At 39.2% G+C, this 25,445-nt stretch overlaps 1 protein-coding gene across 2 annotated transcripts; it reads left to right on the forward strand.

The window, feature by feature from the left end:
• The first annotated feature begins 547 nt into the window (after window positions 1–547).
• LOC139446836 (chromosomal protein D1-like) lies at window positions 548–21,501 on the forward strand. Of its 2 annotated transcripts, XM_071228177.1 has the most exons (15): window positions 548–632; window positions 2,683–2,741; window positions 3,913–3,951; window positions 4,599–4,667; window positions 6,363–6,401; window positions 7,227–7,286; window positions 7,871–7,927; window positions 9,743–9,802; window positions 10,040–10,150; window positions 12,240–12,299; window positions 12,965–13,075; window positions 13,469–13,528; window positions 14,975–15,082; window positions 17,082–17,139; window positions 18,111–21,501. In XM_071228177.1, exons 2-15 carry the CDS (start codon window positions 2,709–2,711, stop codon window positions 18,119–18,121), a joined length of 876 nt encoding a protein of 291 aa, XP_071084278.1. In that variant the 5' UTR covers window positions 548–632; window positions 2,683–2,708; the 3' UTR covers window positions 18,122–21,501. The 2 variants fall into 2 exon arrangements, with proteins under 2 accessions (XP_071084278.1, XP_071084279.1); XM_071228178.1 differs by lacking the exon at window positions 7,227–7,286.
• The last annotated feature ends 3,944 nt before the right edge of the window (window positions 21,502–25,445 follow it).

The following is a 25,445-nucleotide window of genomic DNA, read 5'->3' on the forward strand; positions in this document are numbered from 1 at the left end:
TCATTCGTTTTTAAAAGACAACTTTATCTTTAAATAAGCTATCATTTGAGTATTTGCAATGTCTGTGTGAAGCTACTCCTCACGTTATAGCACGAACAAGGCCGTCCGAAAACATATGATCCGACGATATATCGTTTATGCGTTGCAATCACACATTTTGTAGAAGTAATCACATGTCTGCATGTGTAAAAAACCATTATGGACTATGCATTTGTACTGCAGGTCGTATGGCTTTAGGTACAGTAAGAAATCCTTGAACCCTTAAATATCAATAATCCTTAAATAACAATAATATTTAACATGATTTTCTTTAATTTAGGAATATCTTTCACTATCAGTTAAAACTGTCACTATACGTGTACAAAGTTTCAGACAAAGTAATTTAAGTGTTGTTTTATGCAATATTTTATTTGCTCTACAGAACATGTGAATCACGCTTTATTACTCGAAATGGACTTTTTGTTTTGGGGATTTGTCAGCTTGATCGTGATTCCGATGTCCGCACTATTGTTTAGTAAATTCCAGTTCGTCTTTTCACTCCCGAGAATCTTCTTCCGCTTTGTTTATGGTTGAATCCCGGCGAAAACAGCCAGAGATAAACGCGTGACGATTTCCCTTTGTTTCATTGAAAGGTATGTAATGATGCGACAAGACAGTTGCACTCTTAATACCTTATGGACCATATTGTTTAATCTTGAACATGTATGCAGGTAACCACGTGTCGCATTTGGCAATAACATGCAAACAAGCAACATTAGGTAACCTATTTTCCCGCAAATAAATCACAGCTCGATACCGGGAAGGCGAATCTATCGCCGGTGCGTGGTGTAATATCGACCTTATTTCTTTCCTTTGTTTTGTTTTAGATGAGATTTCAATATTTTTTTCGCCTTGATGCATTATAGAACCACCATTTGCCAATGCTAGTTACTTAAAATGAAGACTAGCGCGAAAATCTCGTTCTAGCCTAAGTATTATTTCATTATTTTTTTTAGAATTCGAAAAATCAGCATGTTAATCCCGACCTTACTTTTTGTCTTTTCATATGTTTTAACTTACTAAGTAATCATTAAGCATGATGATGTTTTGTTTTTGCACAATGAGGTAGAATCTATTTCAAGTGATTCTTTTGTCCATCTCGTCAGACTTGTCTTCATGAGGTTTTCATCACGTTTGCAATTCTCATCATACGTAGGGCTTCATTTATTCAAATTCCTACTGATAGCATACACTCGATCTAACTATCTAAACTACTGAATATGCACCTAGGTAACAAACAAATGCAAACTAGCCACATATATTCTGTGTGTAGGATACATAATGGATTGTGGGTGGATTAATGCATACATAAGTACATGTGTCTTTGATGTGAAACATACCAGCCCATGGATTTTGCTGCTTTAATCAATGACTGTTGTTTCATATATTTAGTATCAAGAGACACAAGTAAACTTATATTTATTATCTGATTTCATTCTGCATCATTTTCATGATTATTTAGACTAATCATGCTAACACTGTTTTCATTTAAAAAATAAATTTAGTATTTGAGATCATCTCATTCAATAGACACATCAACTGCAAAAAAATATGACATACATGTTTTAATTTGACCTAATATAATAATTATTACAACATGAGCTATGATAAGCAGATGTAATCAAGATTTTGCCTCCTTCCATTTCATTGATGTCATTCATAACATCCTATTAATGGCCAGGTTTATTTGATGAATCATACTGTCGTAATTACGACTTTATTCTTGTAATAATGACTTTTAAAAGAGAAAAAAACAAAAACCAATATGGTCCTATTGAGCTTTCGTATGTTTGTATATATTCATTTAAAATGTTTGAAAGTATTACCAAGATAACATAAATCACTAACTTCGCATAATTTACATTATCACAATGCATTTGAAAAAAAATGATATGATTTCTAAGTGTTCCTTCAGGGACCAAGAACTTCATCTTCCTCAGGCAAGGGAGTTAACTGACTAGAAGAGACCAGTTTCAACCCTTGACGAACTAGGCTGGAATTATGGAGTTATATTTTGGCTGGACTAACAACATGGCGACTGCCGTGCAAAGCATGCATACTGTCAAATGGGCATCAATAGATATTTCCCAAATCTTTTCATACATTTAATCTTGGTGCTCAAGTGGTTTGATGCACTTTGTGAGATAAGACCTATTTTATTAAATAAGGATCTTGGTTATGGATCAGATTGTCGTGGATGGATGCTGCCTTTTTGTTTGAAGCATTACAAGTAATATGAAAAGTGGAATCAGATCGGTAAATAGGAGAGGCATATAGAAGGGACATAACTCGTAATAGTCACTGTGATCAAGCCATGAAATTCCAGTCTAGTTCAGCAAGGGTGAAAACTGGACTTTTACAGTCGGTTAACTCCCTTGCCTCAGCAATATGCAGGAACTTATTTTAACCCTGCTTTACATACAAGGGATTTTGAACCCCACGTCTCCTCAAAGTATGATGTCAGTGGCCCCAATGAGAGAGGTTTTATTACATTAGCCATTAGCTTCTCAATACTTTCAATTGAAAGTGATGTGAAATGAGCATACAAACGATCAACAAGGCAGTGATGTTTTTATTTGTTTTCCCTTTATTTACTTGATTAACTGCTTCCCCGAATATTCTAAGTAAAAGATTTCTTTTCAGATCTAGAACCAGGTGTGTAACTGATCATGGGTCCCAAGAGAGATGCACCTGTAGATGATGTGAGTAACATTGATGCATTTCTGTGAGTTGAGTGAGTTGGGTTCAATGCTGCTCTGAACAGTATTTCAGTTATGTCACAGCATGTCATCTTGAAGTGATCAGGTTGCAGTTGTTTACCCTTTGGTCAACCCACAAAACGCTAACAGATTAAGCATTATGATCAGGGAAAGTATTGGTAAACCTAAGGGAACGCAACTCCGCTGAACCCTAACCTGATTTGCAACGCCAAGGATGACAGAACCACTTGTGCCACAGTAGCTTCTAGTTGACCCGGGGCGGTCGGGTAGCCTACTGGTTAAAGCGTTAGCTCGTCATGCCGATGACCCGGGTTTGATTCCCGACATGGGTACAATGTGTGAAGCCCATTTCTGGTGTCACCCGCCGTGATATTGCTGGAATATTGCTAAAAGCGGCGTAAAACCATACTCACTCACTCTAGTTGACCCGTTTCACATTAACATGATCATGATTATGCTGCTGAAAATCAAGATGCATCACATATTTTGTTTCACTTACCGTATTCGATGTAATAAGCGCCCCACTCTAATAAGCACCCACAGTGATATTTGCTAATATATTGGCTAGTGAACAATCCCAATTAGCACCCCATCCGATTGATTAGTGTACACAAGACTTAGTTATTTGTGTATAATGCACACTCGTGTGTTAAATGCATCCTTAATTATGGGCAATTAAATTCTGGAAAGATATATCTGTTGTGTATAATACACACAGACATTTCTTTTGTATCATTTCAGATACATAAACGTAGAAATTTACGATCTTTCAACTCAGTTTTTTTTTAAACCAAAATTATATTCTAATAAGAGCCGCCTATTTTTAATTTTGAGAGCGCCCTGGGCGCTTAATACTTCGAATACAGTAAATTTGTTTAATATGTGTTGGTTGGTCCTCTGTCCATTCCTGTTAGTCAGGAAGATGTTGATCTGTACACACTGCTGGACCTGGTTGTCAAACCAACCTGGCCAATAGTAGAAATTTGCCATTTTTAAGGGTTTTGCTATGTGTTATCATAGTGATGACTAGAGGACTATATATGTTGGTTTCTACCCCTGAGAAGTGGTGCATTTGGCAATAATATTTTACTAAATAATGATAAACTTTTGAGTCAAGAAACAGACATAAAGGTGTTCATGTCTGTCTTCACAGGTTGCTGGAGATGTGAATGTCAAGAAAGCAAAGACAGAGGTTTGTTACATGTCACTCTTTTATGATTTGTTTGTTTGATGTTTAACATCACACTCAGCAATATTCCAGCTATATGACATAGGTGTGTAAATAATCAAGTTGGGACCAGGCGATCCAGTGGTTGACATCATGAGCATCGATCTACGCAAATGAGATACGATGCCGTGCATCAGCCAAGTCAGCGAGCCTTACGACCCGATCCCATTAGTGGCCTCTTACGACAAGCATAGTTGCCTTTTACGGCAAGCATGGGTTGGTGAAGACCTGTTCTATCCCAGATCTTCACGGGTCACTCGTCTATGAAGATTAAACATTATAAACATTAAATCTAGCACTCTTTCACAGAGATGTGCCCTAAACCAGCATAATCAATTTTGTTGTGTAACTCTGGTCAAGGAGCACTGTATAGGAAATAGTGGTAGCCCAGTGCTCGTACAGTTCTTCAGTTTGACTGTACAGAGTTGTGTCCCTTAGTCATTACAGGATCTGTTGAACATGGGGTTACTGTACACATTTCTGCCTGTACAGAACATTTGATTTTAACAGTAATTTGTAATGGGCTTCAGGGACTTCAGCGATCATGCTATAGTATATATGAAGCATGTGTACATATGATCATTGAACTTGCATGTGAATGTCTTCCTCAGGGAGGTGAGCCTGTAAGTGTGAAGAAAGGCAGAGGCAGACCTCGTCTTGCAGAGAACGCAAAGAAAACGGTAGGATGCCTTAAAAGTTTGTTAACTCGCAAAGTAACAAAATAATTTATATTTTCACTTTCCCGTAACAAGTGACTTGCTACATAGTTGCAATCTACCCAATCGTGTTAGTCCACAATGAAATGTCACTGGTCCTTCTCAGGCTTGCGGACTCCCGTTAATTCAGACTCTTGTAATGTCCTGTTTCCATGGTACATGTCATACTGTGCACACTCTTAATGGAACTCTCATCTTTTTGGAGTGCCAATTATGTCCACACACTCTAGCGTATCTAGAAACTGTGAATCATATGAACATTTATATGAATACGAGGGCTGGTCAAAAAGTTCTAGGCCTGACTAACTTTCAACTTTGGCCATGACAAAGTGAACTAGATAATGTAGTAAGTACATTGTTTGAGTACTTCATTGCAAGTGTATTTGGTCTGTTGAGGCCGTTTGTATAATATTAGAGACATCCAGTTGAATTTGGTAAGGGTCATCAATGGACACAGAAATGGAAAGGAACGGGTATCGAGCAGTCATCAAGCTTTTGACTATAGAGAAAAGTGTTCCCAAAGAAATTCATGACCGCATGTCACAAGTGTATGGGGATAAGTGTCCTAGCTATTCCACTATTAGATGTTGGGCAGCTATGTTTAAGGCTGGGAGAACCAACTTTGATGATGTCCCTAGGTCTGGACGTCAATCAACTTCCATCAATGAAGATTCAATCAAGGAGATAGAAAAACTAATAGTGTCAGATAGACATATTACCATTGCTCAACTTGAAGAAGACACATGATGGATCCATTGAAACTATTATTCATGAACATTTACAGATGAATAAGATATCTGTTGTTGGGTGCCAAAGTTTCTAAATTCTGATCACAAGAAAAAAAAGAATTGGCATTGCCAGAGACAATTTAAAGCTGTTTGAGGAGGATCTCATCAAATTCAAAAAGATATTAGCAACAATTCCACTTTTCCGGCACCAAAGAAATTCAAGTCATCAGGATCAGTGAAGAAAGTTATGGCCCCTGTATTCTACCTCATGACGGGGCGGTCGGGTAGCCTAGTGGTCAAAGCGTTCGCTCGTCATGCCGAAGACCCTGGTTCGATTCCCGACATGGGTACAATGTGTGAAGCCCATTTCTGGTGTCCCCCGCCGTGATATTGCTGGAATATTGCTAAAAGCGGCGTAAAACCATACTCACTCACTCACTCACTCTACCTCATGACAATGCCTCTTCTCACACCTCTCCACTTGCAAAGGCTGCTGTGTAACAATGTGGGTTCAAAGAGCTTCCTCACCCTCTATACTCACCAAGTGATTTCCACCTGTTTCCTGAACTGAAAGAACACCTTCGTGGAAAGCGCTATGATGACAACAATGACCTCAAAAGCTGTTGTGCATGGGTTTCTCAGGGTGGCTTCAGAAATCCTCTTCCTGATTGGAATTGAAAAGCTTCACGATCAATATGAGAAGTGTATTGAAAAGCAGGGCAATAATCCTGAAAATAAAATGAAAAACATTTTCACAATTGTTGGTTTTGTTTGTTAGGCTTAGATCTTTTTGGTCAGCCCTCGAACTGAAGAAATAACAAAGAAATATTAGTTTATGTTAATTTCGAACCTTGGCATGGTTTAATTGTTTAATTTTATTTAATGTTTAATTGACCCAAGTTTAACATATGTTTTTTTTGTGTTTTTACAGGGGGCTGGTGACACAGATGCCAAGAAAGCCCAAACTGAGGTTTGTTACCGTCATCACTTTCTTTAACGAAAGTCATTATCATTTTTTGTCTGTCATCCACCTGTCCTTCCGTCAGTAGCACTTTTATCAAAACACGTTCCTCAGTATATGTGTTACCGTCAGTGTAAAATGACTGAAATTTAACTTCAGCAATTTACAAAACGTCAAAATATTTCAGTCATTTTACAATTATTTTTCCATTTAATATATTATGATAATGAATTCCAAACATTTTTATGCTTTATTTCATCACCCAGTGATTGAAAATTATTTTCTTAAACAAAACCAAAAGTCAATGTATGTTTTAGAATATTTTTGGGCTTCAAATCCATGCATAATTAGCCTGTTGTGATTATTTTAAGCCCTAGCCTTTATAACTGAGGAGTTCTTATTAGAGACAGGATAATGTTTAATTCATTGCATCAAAACATGCAGTTTTCTGTGGAAGAAAGAGTCTGACATTGTAATAAAAAAGTCATCACATATTTCTCTCTAGGACTATCAAGTGGACATTTTATCTCTTTAGGCGATATCTGAGACAAATTATTTTATTTTTCAATTGATTTGGTAGAAATAGAATTTCCACTGCATCACGTTGGGCTGTCTTCTCACTTCAAGTAGACAATACTGAATACTTTTCAAAGCATTGTTAAACCAAATTCACTCGTGTTAGAAAAACCCCTAAACAAACACAAAGATAAGCAGATACATTTTCAGTAAACATACAAAACTACTTGAGACATGTTATGAGATGTAAATTCTGGTATGTACACCATCCCTACATCCCGGTACAAGTGAGAATTGATTCCAGTGTTGGTTTTACAGGGTAAAGAACCAGTTAAGAGAGGCCGAGGCCGACCTCCTATACCTGATGAATTTAAAGTGGTAGGTGTCAATATTCCGATAACGTTGTACCCGATAGTCAACACCCATTGTCCATGATTTTGCCCAGATTTAGACTTATTACTTTATGTACAGTGATTACCTTAGGTTCAGTGATTACCTTATGTACAGTGATTACCTTAGGTACGGTGATTACTTTCTGTACAGTGATTACCTTATGTACAGTGATTACCTTATGTACAGTGATTACCTTATGTACGGTGATTACCTTATGTACAGTGATTACCTTATGTACAGTGATTACCTTATGTACGGTGATTACCTTATGTACAGTGATTACCTTATGTACAGTGATTACCTTATGTACAGTGATTACCTTATGTACGGTGATTACCTTATGTACAGTGATTACCTTAGGTACAGTGATTACCTTATGGATGGTGATTACTTTCTGTACAGTGATTACCTTAGGTACAGTGATTACCTTATATACAGTGATTACCTTATGGATGGTGATTACCTTATGTATGGTGATTACCTAGTGTACGGTGATGACATTATGTACGGTCATAACCTGAGGCTGATGTACAGAAATCAACTGTTTGTATTTGTTTCCCTCATTTCAGCAGCCAAAGCCCCCAAGTGGAAAGCCGAGAGGTCGCCCACGCAAGTTCAAGTCTAAGGTATGTGAATAGCCAGGTGTCAATGATGCATCCAGTGTTCATAAATATAGTTTTTGTTTTATTTGTGTCAAGCTATACAACAGCGATTTGAAAATAACCTAGTCTGGACCAGACAGTCCAGTGACAGACATGAGCATTCTACACAATAGGGATGCAATGACATGCATCAACCAAGTCAGCAAGCCTGACCACCCGATCCCGTTAGCCACCTCTTACGGCAAGCATAGTCGCCTTTCACATACGTATGTGTACCCGGGGAAGATAATGGTTAGAATTGGTCTTCCGCCACCAGTGCCTGTCTTGGAGGCAACTGACCGGATCGAGGATCTGGCTTGCTGAATTGGGTGAGGCATGGAATTGGTTAAGACCCTTCGTTCTGGTTTGCTGGATTATTGTTGAGTTCTGTAATAAACAACTAACAAAAAAAACTGTGTGCATGCAAACTCAAGAGGATTGTTATTGTGCTAAATTCGTATGCAACTGTTGCTGCATTGATATTGAGAGCTAAAAGACATGAGCAGAGTTATTACAAGATGGCATACAGTACAAACTGCGATTTGATTGAGTAGGGAACAGTGGAATGGACTGGGAGGAAGTTGTATGAAACCTTGACATTAGGGTTTGGATGAGTCCAAATTTACTACCCAGGTACCCACATCCCTATTACCCGACCCTACCCGGGGTACCCACATCCCTATTACCTGACCCTACCCGGGGTACCCACATCCCTATTACCCGATCCTACCCCGGGTACCCACATCCCTATTACCCGACCCTACCCCGGGTACCCACATCCCTATTACCCGACCCTACCCCGGGTACCCACACCCCTATTACCCGACCCTACCCCAGGTACCCACATCCCTATTACCCGACCCTACCCCGGGTACCCACATCCCTATTACCCGACCCTACCCCGGGTACCCACACCTCTATTACCCGACCCTACCCCGGGTACCCACATCCCTATTACCAGACCCTACCCCGGGTACCCACACCCCTATTACTCGACCCTACCCCGGGTACCCACACCCCTATTACCCGACCCTACCCCGGGTACCAACATCCCTATTACCCGACCCTACCCCGGGTACCCACATCCCTATTACCCGACCCTACCCGGGGTACCCACATCCCTATTACCCGACCCTACCCCGGGTACCCACACCTCTATTACCCGACCCTACCCCGGGTACCCACATCCCTATTACCAGACCCTACCCCGGGTACCCACACCCCTTTTTTCTCGACCCTACCCCGGGTACCCACACCCCTATTACCAGACCCTACCCCGGTTACCCACATCCCTATTACCCGACCCTACCCGGGGTACCCACATCCCTATTACCCGACCCTACCCCAGGTACCCACACCCATATTACCAGACCCTGTCAGTTTCAAAAGATAGGTACAAAATTGCAATTGGGAATAGTTTGACCGTAGCCCTGGAAAAAATGTTTTAAGAAACACATATAAAACGATCTGGTGATGCATATACACTGAAGTTGACTGAAGTTTTATCTTTATTCAAATATATGTAAGTCAGAAGGAATGGGTTCAGAGTCATAAGGAAATGCGAACATTAGTGACTTGTGTAACAATGTAGTTCTAATGAATTTTTGTCCTGAAACAATATATCACGTGATTAAACTCGGGTCCGGGTAGTTCGGTACCCCCCAGCCCCAAGTACCTGAGTTACCTGTCCCAGCCCTACTTGACATGTATTGAAGAAATTGATTTGTTGAATCTTTGCCATGTATTCTCTGCAGTTATTTGAATATAAGAAGTAACTGATTGGTTGAAATTCTTTTTCAGAATAATACTGTGAAGAAAAATGGAAGTTCGGAGGGAAGAGGCCGAGGTCGACCAAAGAAAGTAGGTCCATTACTTTGACTTTGATGTTTAACAACAGATGCAAGAAAACATTTAAACAAGTTCCCTCGTATTTTATAAATGGGTCCTTCTTTCTAATGGTCATGCAGCTAGTCACGGTGTGAAGAGACCGTGGTTGATAAAAGAAGTATATCGTAAAATATTGATACACTTTAAACTGCCAGTACCCATCCCTCGTAAGCACAGGTTGGTTGTAACTGACTCGCATGTATGTTGCAGGTCCCTGTTGAGCCTGCGTCTGAAGAAGATGAAGAGGATGATTCTGTTGAAGAGAACAGTGCAGGAGAAGAAGCATGTGAGGTCAAACCTGCAAAGAGCTCCCCCAAGAAGGTGTGTTACTAGGCTCCATCAGGTCATTAGCAGCCAATGAAACTGGACTGGAACGGCTTTATTATTATGGAATGTGACTAGTGATTCCTCTCTTGTCTCCTTCTCTAAGATTATTGACATTAGATATCATTCTACAATGGACCTCTTAGGTTGAAAGAGGGGCAAAATGATGGCCCAGTGGGTGTAAGGCACTATGTCTTGCTTTGCAGAGTTGCATCCCTTATCTATGCCAGGATCTGCTGGCAGCAAATTCAATTCCCAGGTTGGCACAATTGTTGTGGTGAGACTGCCAGAACATACCTGTGGCTGTGGATATCACCATGGTGGTCAGCCACTACGACAAGCATCACTTTAGGCTTCCCTTCACATTAAGCTGATGTGTTGTGATATAACTGATACACTTCTCAGTGGTAATTTGAGCATGGACCATTGTTTGAGAACATAATATGCTGATAGCATGTTTTTTATATGTAATCATATGTTTAGTGGAATTAATTTTTTCTTTGAAATGCAAAACTCACCCATGGAAGCGGGGTCTCTGATCCATGCTATACAGATGCCTCCCTGACTGTTAGATAAGATGTGTTCAACAGGTCATGTGAGGTGGATCATAATGCGAATCTCTATCTCATCGTGGTGTAACATTAAGACAGCCAGAGCTCCAGATAAGCTTTTGGTGTTGTGGGTATTTTACCCATGCATTTTAAAATCATTGGGTATCAGTAATTCTATCTGCGTATTCAAATTTCTGTTACCCACTAGTTTTTACACATGTGGGTATTTAAGTTAAATATTTAAAAACACTATTCATCTAGTCCCTGCAAACTGGTGTCGTGTGGGTTTGAGAGCTTTATAGGACTCAAAAATACCACGATACTTCCACAAGAAAGTGATCATGATCATGATGTGACTGTCATCGTGGAGTTTGGCAAGGTTGACGGAATGCCCATTTATAATTTCAAAATAAGTTGCTGATTTGCTAATCGAATACGTAGGGTTACTTCACAATATTTTGATGATACGCACAAGTTTTATTTTTGTAGCGTATCTGTAATGTTCGTTGCGTATTTGATACGCTTGGATTATATTCTACTGCGTATTTCTGCCTTTCTGATGCGTATTTCACGCAGATACGCAGCTTATCTGGAGCTCTGGACAGTACAGTATGGTATCCTGATACAAGGCCCATTATACAAGACATCGATTTACAACCCCTGTATCGCTATACATAAGATACATTACCAGTTATATTGGTGTAAAAACACATAAATAACAACAGAAACTGTTCAACAACCAGTTTATGCAGGTTCTCTAGTATTTCCCTGTTGGCTATAAATAGCATAACATTTGCAGTGCCCTTTCCTCTATATATGTCTGCCAAACAATGTCAGATCTTTGATCTCTGAAATCTAAAAAGAAATGCTTTGGTTGTGATTCAACTTCAGAAAGAAGGAATGTCAACTTCTGAAATACAATTAGTGTATGAGGATACCCATTGTACCAAGACTCCACTGTATCGTAACACCTCTACTGCCTCAAGTGGTCTTATAAACTCAAAGAGAGTTGATACTATGCTGAATTTATATTCATAAAATGAAAAGAAGTTGATTTGTTAATTCTTGACTTGTGTTCTCATCCAGGTCTAATTCAATCTCATTAAAATCAGATCTTAGTTCTCGCTACCGCTAAACAAAGATCTGAGGACATCCCATTATGGGTCACGTCAGAACGACCTTTCATCCAACCAATCAGAGCGTCGCTTACCAGGTCATGAAAATGACAATAGGAATGTGTTTTCTAATTATTTATCTCGAAATATTTAACAGAGGGTATTCCGAACGACAGTTACAGGTTTTATGATTATATCCATACAATCTAGACCAACTATAAGCCATAACAGAATGATCTTTTGATCAGTTTAAAAAGAATTAATCGAGAAAGGTCGTGAAAGGTCGTTCTGACGTGACCTGTAAAGGGATGTCCTCAGATCTTTGTTTAGCTGTAGCGAAAACTAAGATCTGATTTTAATCAGATTGGGTGAAATTGTGTGAATAAAAGAAATTATTGATTTGTTTATATTCTTTTTCAGAATAATGCAGAGAAGAAAAGTGCAGCTCCATCGGGAAAGGGTCGAGGTCGACCAAGGAAAGTAGGTCCATTATTTTGTCTTTGATGTTTAACAACAGATGCAAGATAACATTTAAACAAGTTCCCTCGTATTTTATAAATGGGTCCCACATTCTATGTTTCCCAAGTCAATGCTCATGCAGCTAGTTACACTGTTTTCAACATTATATTATATATGTTTGTATGTTGTGTTGTGCATCATTTTGTAATGTAAGCACTAAGGGTGCGTGGTATTATTGGTATATCAGTAAATTGAGGTTCACTCTTTCCACAATACGTATCACCAGAACATTTTTAAAGCTTGGTACATCAGTTGATTTGAATTGGCTATTTTTATCATGTGTTTAATGTTATACACTTGCCAGATACCCAGGGTGTGCATCTGAAGCATTTTTATTGAACGAGTAAACATTACGTTGTACCAGCATCTTGCCAGATACCCAGGGTGTGCATCTGAAGCATTTTTATTGAATGAGTAAACATTACGTTGTACCAGCATCTTGTTTTGTTCCATTTATGAACTTCAATTCATACACTGGTGTTTCAAGTTGCTTTTAGATTAGAGTTATTGTGATATATATCAAAATGTAGCCTTGTGCATCGTAAAATATTGATACACTTTAAACTGCCAGTACCCATCCCTAGTAAGCACAGGTTGGTTGTAACTGACTCGCATGTATGTTGCAGGTCCCTGTTGAGCCTGCGTCTGAAGAAGATGAAGAGGATGATTCTGTTGAAGAGAACAGTGCAGGAGAAGAAGCATGTGAGGTCAAACCTGCAAAGAGCTCCCCCAAGAAGGTGTGTTACTAGGCTCCATCAGTTCATTAGCAGCCAATGAAACTGGACTGGAACGGCTTTATTATAATGGAATGTGACTGGTGATTCCTCTCTTGTCTACTTCTCTAAGATTATTGACATTAGATATCATTCTACAATGGACTTCTTCCAAATGGCATTGGAGAAATCTTTTTGGCATGTCATGGGAATGTTGGAGGCAGGGGTTTTACAGTTGTCTAAGGTGCCGCAGTTTGCTGTGAAGAGTTCTAAGCATGCCTGAAATGTATGATTTTGGGTTCGAATCCTGGTTTTCAGATCAAAAGAAGTTGATTTGTTCATTCTTGACTCGTGTTCTCACCCAGGTGGAATTGTATGAATAAAAGAAATTATTGATTTGTTACAATTCTTTTTCAGAATAATGCAGTGAAAAAAAGTGCACCTCCATCAGGAAAGGGTCGAGGTCGACCAAGGAAAGTAGGTTCATTACTATATCTTTGATGTTTTACAAAGTTGGCATGATATCTTTTAAACAAGTACACTCATATTTTTATGATAGGGCCCCAAATTAGGGCAAGCAGTATTTCAAGTACTGAAGACCGCCTCCGTGGTCTAATGGTAGACCGTCTGCCCAGAGGGCGGAAGGTCCGGGGTTTGATCCCCAGCCGCGTCATACCAAAAGACGTTAAAAGATGGTACTTGTTGTTACCCTGTCTGGCGCTCGGCATTAAGGGGCTAAAACAAGGACTGGTCGGCTCGGAGTCAGTATACTGTGTCTGAGTGGGGTATTCATGTTAAACTGCGGCATGGTATCTCAGTGTGCTAGCACTATAAATCGGCATCAGTCCGGACTAGTACAAGCAGCCCCCCCCACACACACATACACGTGCATGCACGTCGCTATATAAGTGCAATAATCTTGGACGCGACGCTGAACCCCATTTCACCTCACCTCACCTCACCTCAAGTACTGAAAAGGCCATAGGGCCTATAGTACATATACACATACAGTAGCAATGGGTGCAATAGGAATTACATATATCGTAACTAAATATCACATCTATAATGCAGAGGATCTGATGTTCATTGCATGGTATATATACATTGAAAGATATATTGTGACTGTTTCATTTTGAGATGACATAAGGATATAAAATTTGTCTATTCAAGGATTCAGATAAAAATATTTATGTATGTATTCTTTTCTGATATTTGCATACAATGGACAGACTAGCAAAAAATGGTATTCATCTTCTATCTCTTGGCAAGTACAATATTTACACAATCTGTTTTCCCTTGATATCGCTAAATGTCTACCTTTTTCTATTAGAAGGTCATGGGAATTACATCTGAAACGGGATAGTGCTGTTCGGAATTTCTTAACATTTATATCCATAAAAGATATTTTTCAGTCAGAATGAATGGACAAGCAGTATGAAACCCTAAGTTCCAAAAGTCTCTGGCTATTTTTCCCATGTTTGTATACAGTATTCGACTTAATAAGCGCCCACAGCGATATTTGCTGATATATTGGCTAGTGAACAATCAAAATTAGCACCCCTTCTGATTGATCAATGTACACAAGACTTATTTATTCGTTTATAATAAGCACTTGTGTGTTATATGCACCCTTAATTATGGGCAATTAAATTCTGGAAAATATATGTCGTGTATAATACGCACAGACTTTTCTTTTGTATCATTTCAGGCTGTCAGCATAAACTACGAAATTTCGATCTTTCAACTCTGTTTTTTTTCTCACCAAAATTATATTCTATTAAGTGCCCCCTATTTTTAATTTTGAGAGCGCCCTGGGCACTTATTACGTCGAATTTGGTATTATTTTTGGTAAAATGTTGGCATGGTGCATTATGTTGTAATGTACCACAATTTGGTTATTGTTGACACCTGTGTATATTTCAGGTCTCGGTTGTGCCGGAACCTGTGAAAGATGAAGAAGATGATTTTGAAGTTGTGGAAGAGCTCTCAGCCGAAGAGGAAGTGTCGAGTGAGAAGAGCTCCCCAAAGAAGGTGTGTTGAATAGGCTTCATCAGGTTATTCATGTGAACCTCTCCCCGCTGGGAGTCAAGAGTCAACCAGCGTCCACTGCTTGTCGTCTGAGACACTCTTATCTATCAGGGCTTCGTTTCACCAAGCAAGCGTAGTTTTACGACTGTCCTAAGTCTACGCTAATGAATGAGAGCTATGATGTCTTGGTGCTGAGATCTCTTTGTGGAATGAGACTCAGCTTGGCCATAGTGCTACAACAGTCTTACGTCTAATATAAGGGTAATGCTATTTTTCAGGGCATTATCATTTGCAGAAGCCCAAGGGGTTCCATTAACTGCCCGACGAAGGGGGGCAGTTGAAAAGGGGGGGCTTCTGCAAATGATAATGCCCTGAAAAATAGCATTACCGTTATTATAGCTAAAATTGATGGAATTTGTTATCAAATAAAAAGAAACAACAATATCGGTTTTGAAACATTTACTGCAATCAACACGAATGTCACTCACCCACTTTTACAAATATGGAAACGTCATAGAACAAACCAGATGACGTCACTATTGAACGTGACGTCACATATCCCTATCCTAACAACGGGCGTGATAATGGCCCATTATCAAGTAATATGAGGGCATTATCAAGTTACAGTGGCCCGCTCTTTTCTGATAACATGCAGGCATTTTAATGATAATTCTATCAATTTTAGCTATTAGTTGAAGTAAGATCACCTCCGTGGTTTAGTGGTAGAGACTTCCTGCATAGGGGAAGGTCAGGGATTCGATCCTTAGCAGTGTCATACCTAAAGACGTTTAAAGTTTGTACTTGTTGTTACCCTGCCTTAAGGGGCTAAAACAAGGACTGATTGGCTTGGAGTCAGTATACTGTGTCTGAGTGGGGTATTTATGTTAATCTGTGTGATGAAATCTCAGTGGGCTAGCACTATAAAATCGGCATCAGTCCGGACTAGTACTAGCAGCCACACATACACGTATAGGAGATAATCATAGTGAAACATGATCCTGCCGATCAGACTGGGGACTTTGTTGATTGCCTGTCATTGTACACTGACAGTGCAACATTTGCTGTGTTGGTAATGAATGCTGACCATACAGGAAAGTAAAGTTATTTCAAGACAAAGAAATTGTAGGCTGAGTTACTCCCTCTCTTTCAATAATTACAGCAGGATCTGCATTTCAGAGTGGGAAGATATTTGGGATTTACTGGATGTGACGTCCCGCATCCTATAGGCTTAAGAATTGAGAACATGCCACAAAAATACAGAGAGTATCCATTTGTGTGTTGATGCAGAAATTTGTGTGCATGTTTACATCATGTACATGAATGCTGCGGTTTCATAATTTGGTACCACTTTTAATTCATTTCATTATTGCATATGTAATCATTTCTAAAAAATATGATACACAAGCAAAAGCGCTAAAGTACTCACGGAAATGAAAAAAAACTGTTTTTTCGACCTCAGATTGTAAATGCAGGTAATATACAAAATATGTAAATATTCCAACAACTCAATTAGTACTAATAGGGCCTTGGCACAAATACAGCGTATCAAAGGTTTTTATGCCTTTTTACAAGTAAAAGTGTGTAAAAATGTGAACAAAACAGACTATTGTGAAACAGGGCATAACCAGGTGTAAGTAGATCAAGGAGAATGTCCATGAGCTATGACACCTTGACGACAGGTGAGAACTGGTACATAATGCCTATGGTCTGTTTCTGCTATGTCAATTTGGACTTAGTTTTATTTTTGAATGTTGAAAGTGACGACAAATTACCTCCTGTAAAGTACATTTTGTATTGTTCACTGAGATCACACTCGCAAATCCAGACTAGTACTTTTCGAGTTGTTTTGTTATTTCGTATTTACAGCGACGTAACACTTTGTGTCGAGTTTTAAATTGAGAAAAACAGGTTTTTTTCATTTCCGGGAGTACTTTAACACTTTGGCATTCCATATCTGTTTTTAGGTAAGTCCCTACACATCACCTCTGTTTATTTGTTACAGAAGAGAGGTCGACCTAAGAAGGTGTCAGGGAAGAAGCAGTCAGCTGGGTCGGAGGAAGGTGTGTAGCCATCAGGTGCTTGTCAGGGCACACATATCTGTGTGCATTCTGCTGAGAATGTGTCCCCAGATACCATTACTTGTCGTAAGGGGAGACTTGTTGGATGGGGTCATTGGATGGCCTTGGTGACCTGGTTGGATCATTGCTCAGGACATCAGTCACAGAGTTGTCTGGTCCAGACTTGATTAGCTCCTGTTTGTGGTCATATGGCTGAAATATTTCTGAGTGTGGCATTAAACAATCTCGTGCCGTAGGGCACTGGATAGGTCTTGGATGATACACAGCTGTCACTGTACGTACCATGATACAGAAATTATGCCACATAAAGTTGGCCCATCAGTCGTGCTGCAAACTGTCAAATTTTGGGGGGTCGCAGTGCCATGATACATTGAAATGAAAAACAAACGTGCACTGTTGTGTACTTTTGATTGTGGTCTGGAATACCCTTTGTGCTCCGGTTGTTTCTAGGTAAAATATGTTTGTCAGTACCATGCAGTATCGTACACAAGTTTGTTGGTTTCACCAGAGTGGTGAAGGTCAGACTTTCATCACTTCAGGCTTTCCTCCCACTTGAAGCTGACACGCTGTGATATACTGGAATACTGTTCAAAGCAGCATTATTTCAAACTTGTTTCTGCATAGGTGTATTTTGTATACAAACAAGGGGGTGTTACCATATATTTTTTCATTTTCATGTTGATAAATTTTACATTTGGATTTGTCATCAATGTTTAGTCGATCTTTTGCCTTTGGGATGTTGACAAATGCAGTTCATTGATAGTTTTATCCATTGTGACACCTGATAACATCAAATGGATTTGAAAAAGGCTCAGGTAAAAAAACATGGTTATTGACACCATTACGTCACTGTTAGGAGTACGACTGGCCCAGTTGTTAGAGGTGCCACAATTAATCCCAACTCACTCACTCACTCACTCACTCACTCACTCACATCACTGTTGTTGTTTCAGCTGACTCGTGACCTCACACACATCATCTCTCGGATCATCACTGGACTCCCCCCTACCATTCACTGCCACAGGTCACAGTGACCTAGGTCACCTTGACCTACTGATCATGTGTACAGACTCCACACATCACGTTTCCTCTCTGTACAAAGATGCAACATGCACACACAACCAACTTACCGTAATCAACATATTAACTGTGCCCTGGGCAAATCACTAATTTTTTTAACATGATTTTAAAAGATCATTAATGGAAAGGGTAGTAAAAAGAGTTATCTGATTTTGGAAAAATTATTTTGTATGTTTCTTGCTTCGCTCTAAATATGTTGATTACGGTACTTACATTCATAGGGCATTCATATATTTTTAAATTTTTAAATAGTATCAGAAGCAGTGTGTCTAATGCCACAGCAAATTTGTCATTGTTCTTTTTGTGATGTAAAGATGAAAAAATTACTCTCTCTAGACAGAAATATTTTACTTCTTTTCTAGAATATAGACTAAAAAATCTTTTGTTATGTCAGATAGTGTTTTGCATTTTGCATGGAACTTTTGTTATATCAGCATATTTCTGATGAAATTTAATGTTGAAATTATTTTGATTGCATATAGGACTCCACAGAGAAAGAGTTTTCTTGTGTTATGTATAGGCCTACTATAACCTTAATATACACCTGGAAAATAATTAAGCACCACTTACGATATATTTCCATAAGAATCGTAACCTGTATTGATTTTTGCTGTTGACAAAGTTACTTATCTAGAAATACATACCAAAGTGGTTTCTGTACTACTGTTGAATGCCCATAGCTATTTGGCTACCTTTTTCAATGGCTTCCTCTGCTCTATTGCATCAAATATGACCTGGTCCTTGCAGCAATCTGGAGGAACTTGTTCTGTTACCTGAAACACCTTCCCATCAGTGATGTTTGTGTCCGACATCCATGAAAATGGGGGGCAGGGGTAGCCCAGTCGTATGAGGCGCCGCAATTCACTGTGCAGAGTTGCGTCCCTTGGGCTCACCAGAAACCTATGATTGTGGGTTCAAATCCCGGTTCGCCCGATTATGTATCTAGGTTTGTCAGCACCACACCTGTGCTCGGGGTTTTCACCGAAGTGGTAAACGTCTGGGCCTGTATCAATTCAGGCTTTCCTCCCACATTAAGCTGACACGTCGTGATATAACTGTGATACTGTTAAAAGCGGCGTTAAACCCATCTCACTCACTCCATGAAAATGAGGCCCATATCAGGGGTAGATATTTCAAAAAGATACATCTCCAGGATATACGTGATATAGGAAAATAAAGGCGTGATGCATAACTTTTTCCCAGCTGTATATTGTGTTTGTGTTGCATCTTTAACATGCTTAATACTATTCCAAACTGTTTTAGTCATGAACGTTTGTGTGTTGTGATTTTTACATAAAAAAATCTTAATTGTGCAGCTAGGAACGTAACGTCTCTTCACAATGTTGTGTCTTGTCTTTTTCTGCCAGTGTAAGATTTGTGAAGGACTCATTTAGAACAGGACTAGTGCATTGATTGGGTTTGACGTAAACCTAGGTGGTTGATAAAAATGCAAGCAATGACAAACATGTTTCATGAACAATGATTCAACTGTGTGGCACTTCTATGATACCTATTTACTGCACATTTTGTACCAAGTTTATTTGACTTGAAATATGAATGAACAAGGTTAACGTTGAAATGTTTCTTAACAGTCAAATTTTGTTTTAGACCGCAGGAATAAGCACAATAACGATATACCAGCCTGAGTCTGATTGTGTGACGTGTAGAGTAGAGTAAATGTATGATAATTAAAGATGCCATTGTTTGTGTAAGGCTTGCATTGTGTGATCAACTTATAGACAGATATTTCATAGTATTAAGTCCCACTTTTAGAAAGAGCAACTAAAAGGATACTTTTGAGGGGGAAATAGTGTTATTTTGAGATAGAACTATGGTTGACTGTAATTTATTTTTTTACAGCTGATTAATCAAACTGTCTGAGATATCTTAATAAGTTCATCTTCTTTTACCAAAGAATTGCCAAAATGATTTCCTTGGTCAGAAGTTTATCAGTATTTTTCAAATGTGTCACCAGCAGCATGGGATGCCATCCATGTAAAACAAAATCTGGCAATTTTTAGTAGTTTCTCATTTGTGGCAGTCTAATCTGATAATGACGTTTAACAAAAAGAATTTCAAGTGTATACCCATTAAACTTTAGGAATCATGAATATTTTGGGGGTTATTTTTTTGTAGTGAAGACTGAGCACACAATTTCATAAAGGTGCCCCCCAAATATTGTACTTAACCACTGCCTATCATGCTGTAATCATGGTCGACTAAATGAAGATATTCATCATATGATGTCCTTGCCATACCAAAGGTTTTTGTAACAATATATATGTTTTGTAACGGAAAACAGGCCAAATCACTGGCCTCACAAGAAATATGTTTGTTTTGTCGCAATTAACCAAATTAATAGAGAGTTAGAATCTCAACCCGTGCAGATTATGTCTTCAACTGCTTCTTTGCTTTGTATTTCCTGGTTCTATTACAGTCTGATCACAATTTGGTCATCATTGAGGCTGTTACTGTGTCTCTAATCTTTGAAGATAAAGATAGATGTAACAAGCAATTAACAGAAATTGTACCTCATGAATAACTATAGAGTTGACCAGCTCTGTTTGAATATTGCAGCCTCTTTTGATTATGGGGCGGTCGGGTAACCTAGTGGTTAAAGCTTTCGCTCGTCACTCCGAAAACCCGGGTTTGATTCCCGACATGGGTACAATGTGTGAAGCCCATTTCTGGTGTCCCCCGTCTTGATATTGCTGGAATAGTGCTAAAAGCGGTGTAAAACCATACTCACTCACTCACTCTTTTGATTATAACACTCTAAATTTGCTTGGAACCATCTCTATTTGATAAATAAAATTGTCATGATATTGTACTACCTAAAACATCCAAAACACTTCTCAAAGGTTTGGGATTTTGATATATTTTGAACAAGAACTGATGTTTGTTTTGGTTTTGTATGATTATACTGCTTCCAATCTAGAGGTCTGCAGATTTAGTGTAGTTAGTCGAGGGAAGGCTTTTTTTGTTTTATTCAATCTTTGCTTTAATGAAATATGTCATGTACAATCAGAGACAGAATTGCCAGAAGATCAGAAATTGATATGAGCTTCCAGTGTGTAAACCATCACTAAACCTCGCTATTTTATGCAGGGGAGTATTTGCACTTATGCTTAAGAGTTTTTATGATTAAAGTTATTTTGTTTCTTGAATTGCTGGAGTTTTAGATTGCTTGATTGTGGTTTGTCTTGCATTTTAAGCTTAAGATTTGAGCAATATATGTACTGTAATTCCTACTGTCATTATTTCAGTCAGTAATAAATTTTTAATACGAAAGTAGCATCATTGTTTCATTTCGTCATGAGTTGGATGGTCCATGGTCTAGTAGATAGTATGCCTGCCGGAGAGCGGAAGGTGAGGGTTTCTGTACAAACAGCTTAAGTGAAGCCCAGTAGACACGCAGGCAAGCACTTGAACTCAACTTATACCCCATTTCTTCTCACCTCACCTCATTTTGTTTGCGACCCATGAAAATCAAGTAGATACGCCTTCAGCAACCCATGCTTGCTGTGAAAAGCCAACTATGCTTGTTGTAAGAGGCGACAAAAGGGATCGGGTGGCCAGGCTTGCTGACTTGGTTGATGCATGTCATCATCATATTGCGTGGATCGATGCTCATGATGTCAATCACTGGATTGTCTGGTCCAGACTCAATTATTTACAGACTGCCATCATATAGCTGGAATATTGCTGAGTGTGGCCTTAACAACAAACAAATAAATCATTGTGGTTGCAGCTGAGCTGGTTTGGATGCTTTGGTCTAGTGGTAAAGATTTGGCTCCTCCAACGAGGTTCAGGAACGAAATCCACCAGGTACAGCATGTGAAGCCATCGACCAAACTGAATAACCTCAATGAATGAGTACACTCTGATCTCCCTACTGGAGTATCTGTGCTCAGAGCTGCAACACTACTCTGGGCAGTTCACTTCCAATTGTCAGACAGGTTAGTACAGTGTGACCTTGTTACTGTCCAGTCTCACCTCCTCAATTAATGAGCATCTCCCAACCGTGAGCAGAGTAAGATACTCCGACTCCTGAGGTGATACAGATGAACCAGGTTATGATTGTGTTCATAAGTTGTGTTTGAGTGAGGGAGTATGGTTTTACACCGCTTTTGGCAATATTCTAGGAAATAACATGGCGGGGGGACACCAGAAATTCGGCTTCACACATTGTACCCATGTCGGGAATCGACCGGGTCTTCGGCGTGACGAGCGAACGCTTTAACCACTAGGCTACCCGACCGTCCCTGCTTGATCTGTTCCCGGTTGTTTGTGTTCTATAAACAAATATTAGTAGTTTCTTTATAAAGAACATGAGACTCAGTGTTTGTTAATAAAATCGTTTGATCTTTAATCTGAATTTTTGGCATTCTTATCAAGTGAATTAAATGATAGAAAGAATAAGAACGCATTATAAAGATGAACTTATCCATAACATAAACAGAACAGAACAATGTACACAATGTAATATTGTAAACAATCCGATCGAAATGACCTCGGACCCGCCGGATCGCGAAAACAAACGACGACTGTCAAAACATCTAAATAAAGAGTGTAAACTGCAATATTCTATAAGACGACAAATCACTTGCGACTTGTGATAACTGTAACTGTAACTGTAACGTGTATGCTTGAATAATTACGATCATGGATTATTCCGTCGGAATGAATCATTAATGGCTATCGGAACTGTCAGACGTCTTCGGATGTCAACAAAGGTAAATAATCACTAATCCGCGATCAAATACTTTGAGAGCAGACCAAGTATTAATAATAGCCCTTAAATTAAAAGCTATACAATAAACACCTCTCAGAATGCGAAAAATAGAATTTAGTTGTGACGTAACCCTGGAACCCTACCTTGCTTGTCAATGTCAAAATTGCCGCTGCCGAAGTTAACCATGACAGGTCTAATAGGTGACCTACCGTCACATGACACGCAACCGTGACGTCAGTAAATACAAGATGGCGACTGTAAACATGACTGACGTGACTCAAGTTGGAATTTACTGTTATACTTGATTCTGTAACTTGGAAAAACACTGCATAAAGGTATGTCATCAAAATAACGTATAACATAATGCTGGTACCAAGGTAGAAATTAGTGTGAAGGCCGGGAGGTGTCCCACAACGATAAAAGGATATAAGTTTGATCTTTGAAGTAGACCTACCTGTTTTAACCTTTCTCTCGTCAGAACTATTCACGAGTTTCATAAATATTCGTTTTACACGGGAGCGAGTTTAGTATTTTATTCATAACTTGCCATTTATAACTTTTATTAAACTTCACTGTTGCGTCTGAATAGGCAGGCATCTACGCGATCCCCAGCATAATCCAAGAAGAATAATACATGTACTTCAAACACGTCAAAACTTGAGATTGTCCTGATTATTCTAAACCAAATGAGCTTTCTTCGCACCTTTTATTGTAAATTCTGCCACGAGATGAGTGAGTGAGTGAGTTGGGTTTAACGCCGCTTTTAACAGTATTCCAGTTATATCACGGCGTGTCAGCTTAATGTGGGAGGAAAGCCCGAAGTGATGCAGGTCTAAGACGTTTACCACTTCGGTGAAACCCACGAGCACGGGTATGGTGCTGACAAACCTAGAAACATAATTGGGGCGAACCGGGATTCGAAACCACAATCATAGGTTTCTGGCACGACCAAGGGACGCAACTCTGCACAGCGAATTGCGGCGCCTTAGACGACTGGGCCACCCGTGCCCCCGCCACGAGATGAAGAGAAATGATCACATAATAATGAACCAAAACATGTCCAATATTGAATATAATTTCGTTTGTTTTGAAATATCCTTTAGGTTATTTGATTACGTAAAACTGATGCCAAACAGGTGCGTGTCTTGTAAAATTTAGATACACGGTAAACTAATTGTTTTTCTATTCAAGACACACTGGTGAAACAATGCCACTTGACGTAGGCCTAGGAACAATTAAGGTAGCTGGGGCCATCGACTGTACATAAGCTCCCCTCAGTGATCTGTACACGCAATGTCATTGAAAAAAACCCCAGGGATGTTGAGAGTTTTCTATATTTGTTAGTGAAACTTGTTCCCTCAGTACATATGCACGCGCTTTGGTAATACACGATGTGTAATACAGCTGTATGTTTATTAACCGGGTGATCTCTTCACGGGCGAGTAATAAAAACTTGATCTCGGCGTGTCAAATGTTACATTAAGAGAAATGTACGATTGTTTTTCTTAACGTGTACTGGGCTTTGGGATTTAGTCAAGGGTGGGGATCAGGGGAATCAGGGTAAGGTCACCAACGACTCTCATGTCGAAGATGAAAGTCATTTCCTCCTATACTGTCATTTTTATGATGACATCAGAAACCAATTTTTGCCCAGCCTCTTCCCAGAACTCCGTGACCAGTGCGACCTGCCACGTCTGCTTCAAGATGAAAGCCTCATTCCTACCCTTGGCAAAATGTGTGTAAAAATGTTTGCCCGCAGGAAGTTGTTTAGTATGTAAATGCGTGCATGAGCTTGTTTAATGATATGTGCGATACCACGTGAGCGCACGCATGCATTTTATTACGCACACCTGTTTGTGCATTTGGTATGTGCCTCTGTATAGTTTGTGTGCGTGTGTGCGTGTGTGTCTTTTTAGTATGTATTGTGTTGTGTATATTATTATTATCATTATCATTTTTTAAATTATTTGTTTTCAAGAAGGCTGGAAGTTGGCATAATGTCTTGTATGTTTTTATATGTATATGTCATCTTAAGACAAATAAACAATTATTACTTACTATATGACATGGTAATATAAATAATGCATATATTTGGGGAGGGTCATGAAAAAAATATACACGTACAAGATTATGGGGATGGTCATCCCAAAATATGACAAGCCTTAAAGGAGGGTCATTTTCTTCAGTCCCTAGGTGAATAAAAAACCTCTAACATGTTTATATCATGATAAGATTTCTTATTTGGGTGATACTGTTAATATATTTAAGTAGCCATTGAAAGACAAAGGACGACCCAGATTCCCTGAAATATGCCAAGCGAGATCCATGCGGCTTGAATAAATAAGCTACACTCTTTTAATTTTATTCCTGCAAGATTTGTTAGCATCGTGTAGGTACTCGTCACAATACCGTCCGAGTCAGTTGACAGCTTAAGAAATAAGAGTGACCTCCCTTGAATCACACCTGAGTGACG

Source organism: Haliotis cracherodii, unplaced genomic scaffold (genome assembly GCF_022045235.1).
Source record: "Haliotis cracherodii isolate W230 unplaced genomic scaffold, xgHalCrac1.p SCAF_6, whole genome shotgun sequence".
NCBI classification, from domain to species: Eukaryota; Metazoa; Mollusca; class Gastropoda; order Lepetellida; family Haliotidae; genus Haliotis; species Haliotis cracherodii.

Excerpts from the sequence above, each read along its gene's own strand:
- LOC139446836 (XM_071228177.1), top strand. The coding sequence starts at position 2,709 with ATGGGTCCCAAGAGAGATGCACCTGTAGATGAT. Across the intron at positions 2,742-3,912 it reads GAGATGCACCTGTAGATGAT|GTTGCTGGAGATGTGAATGT; the intron begins GTGAGTAACATT and ends CTGTCTTCACAG. Across the intron at positions 6,402-7,226 it reads CCAAGAAAGCCCAAACTGAG|GGTAAAGAACCAGTTAAGAG; the intron begins GTTTGTTACCGT and ends TTGGTTTTACAG.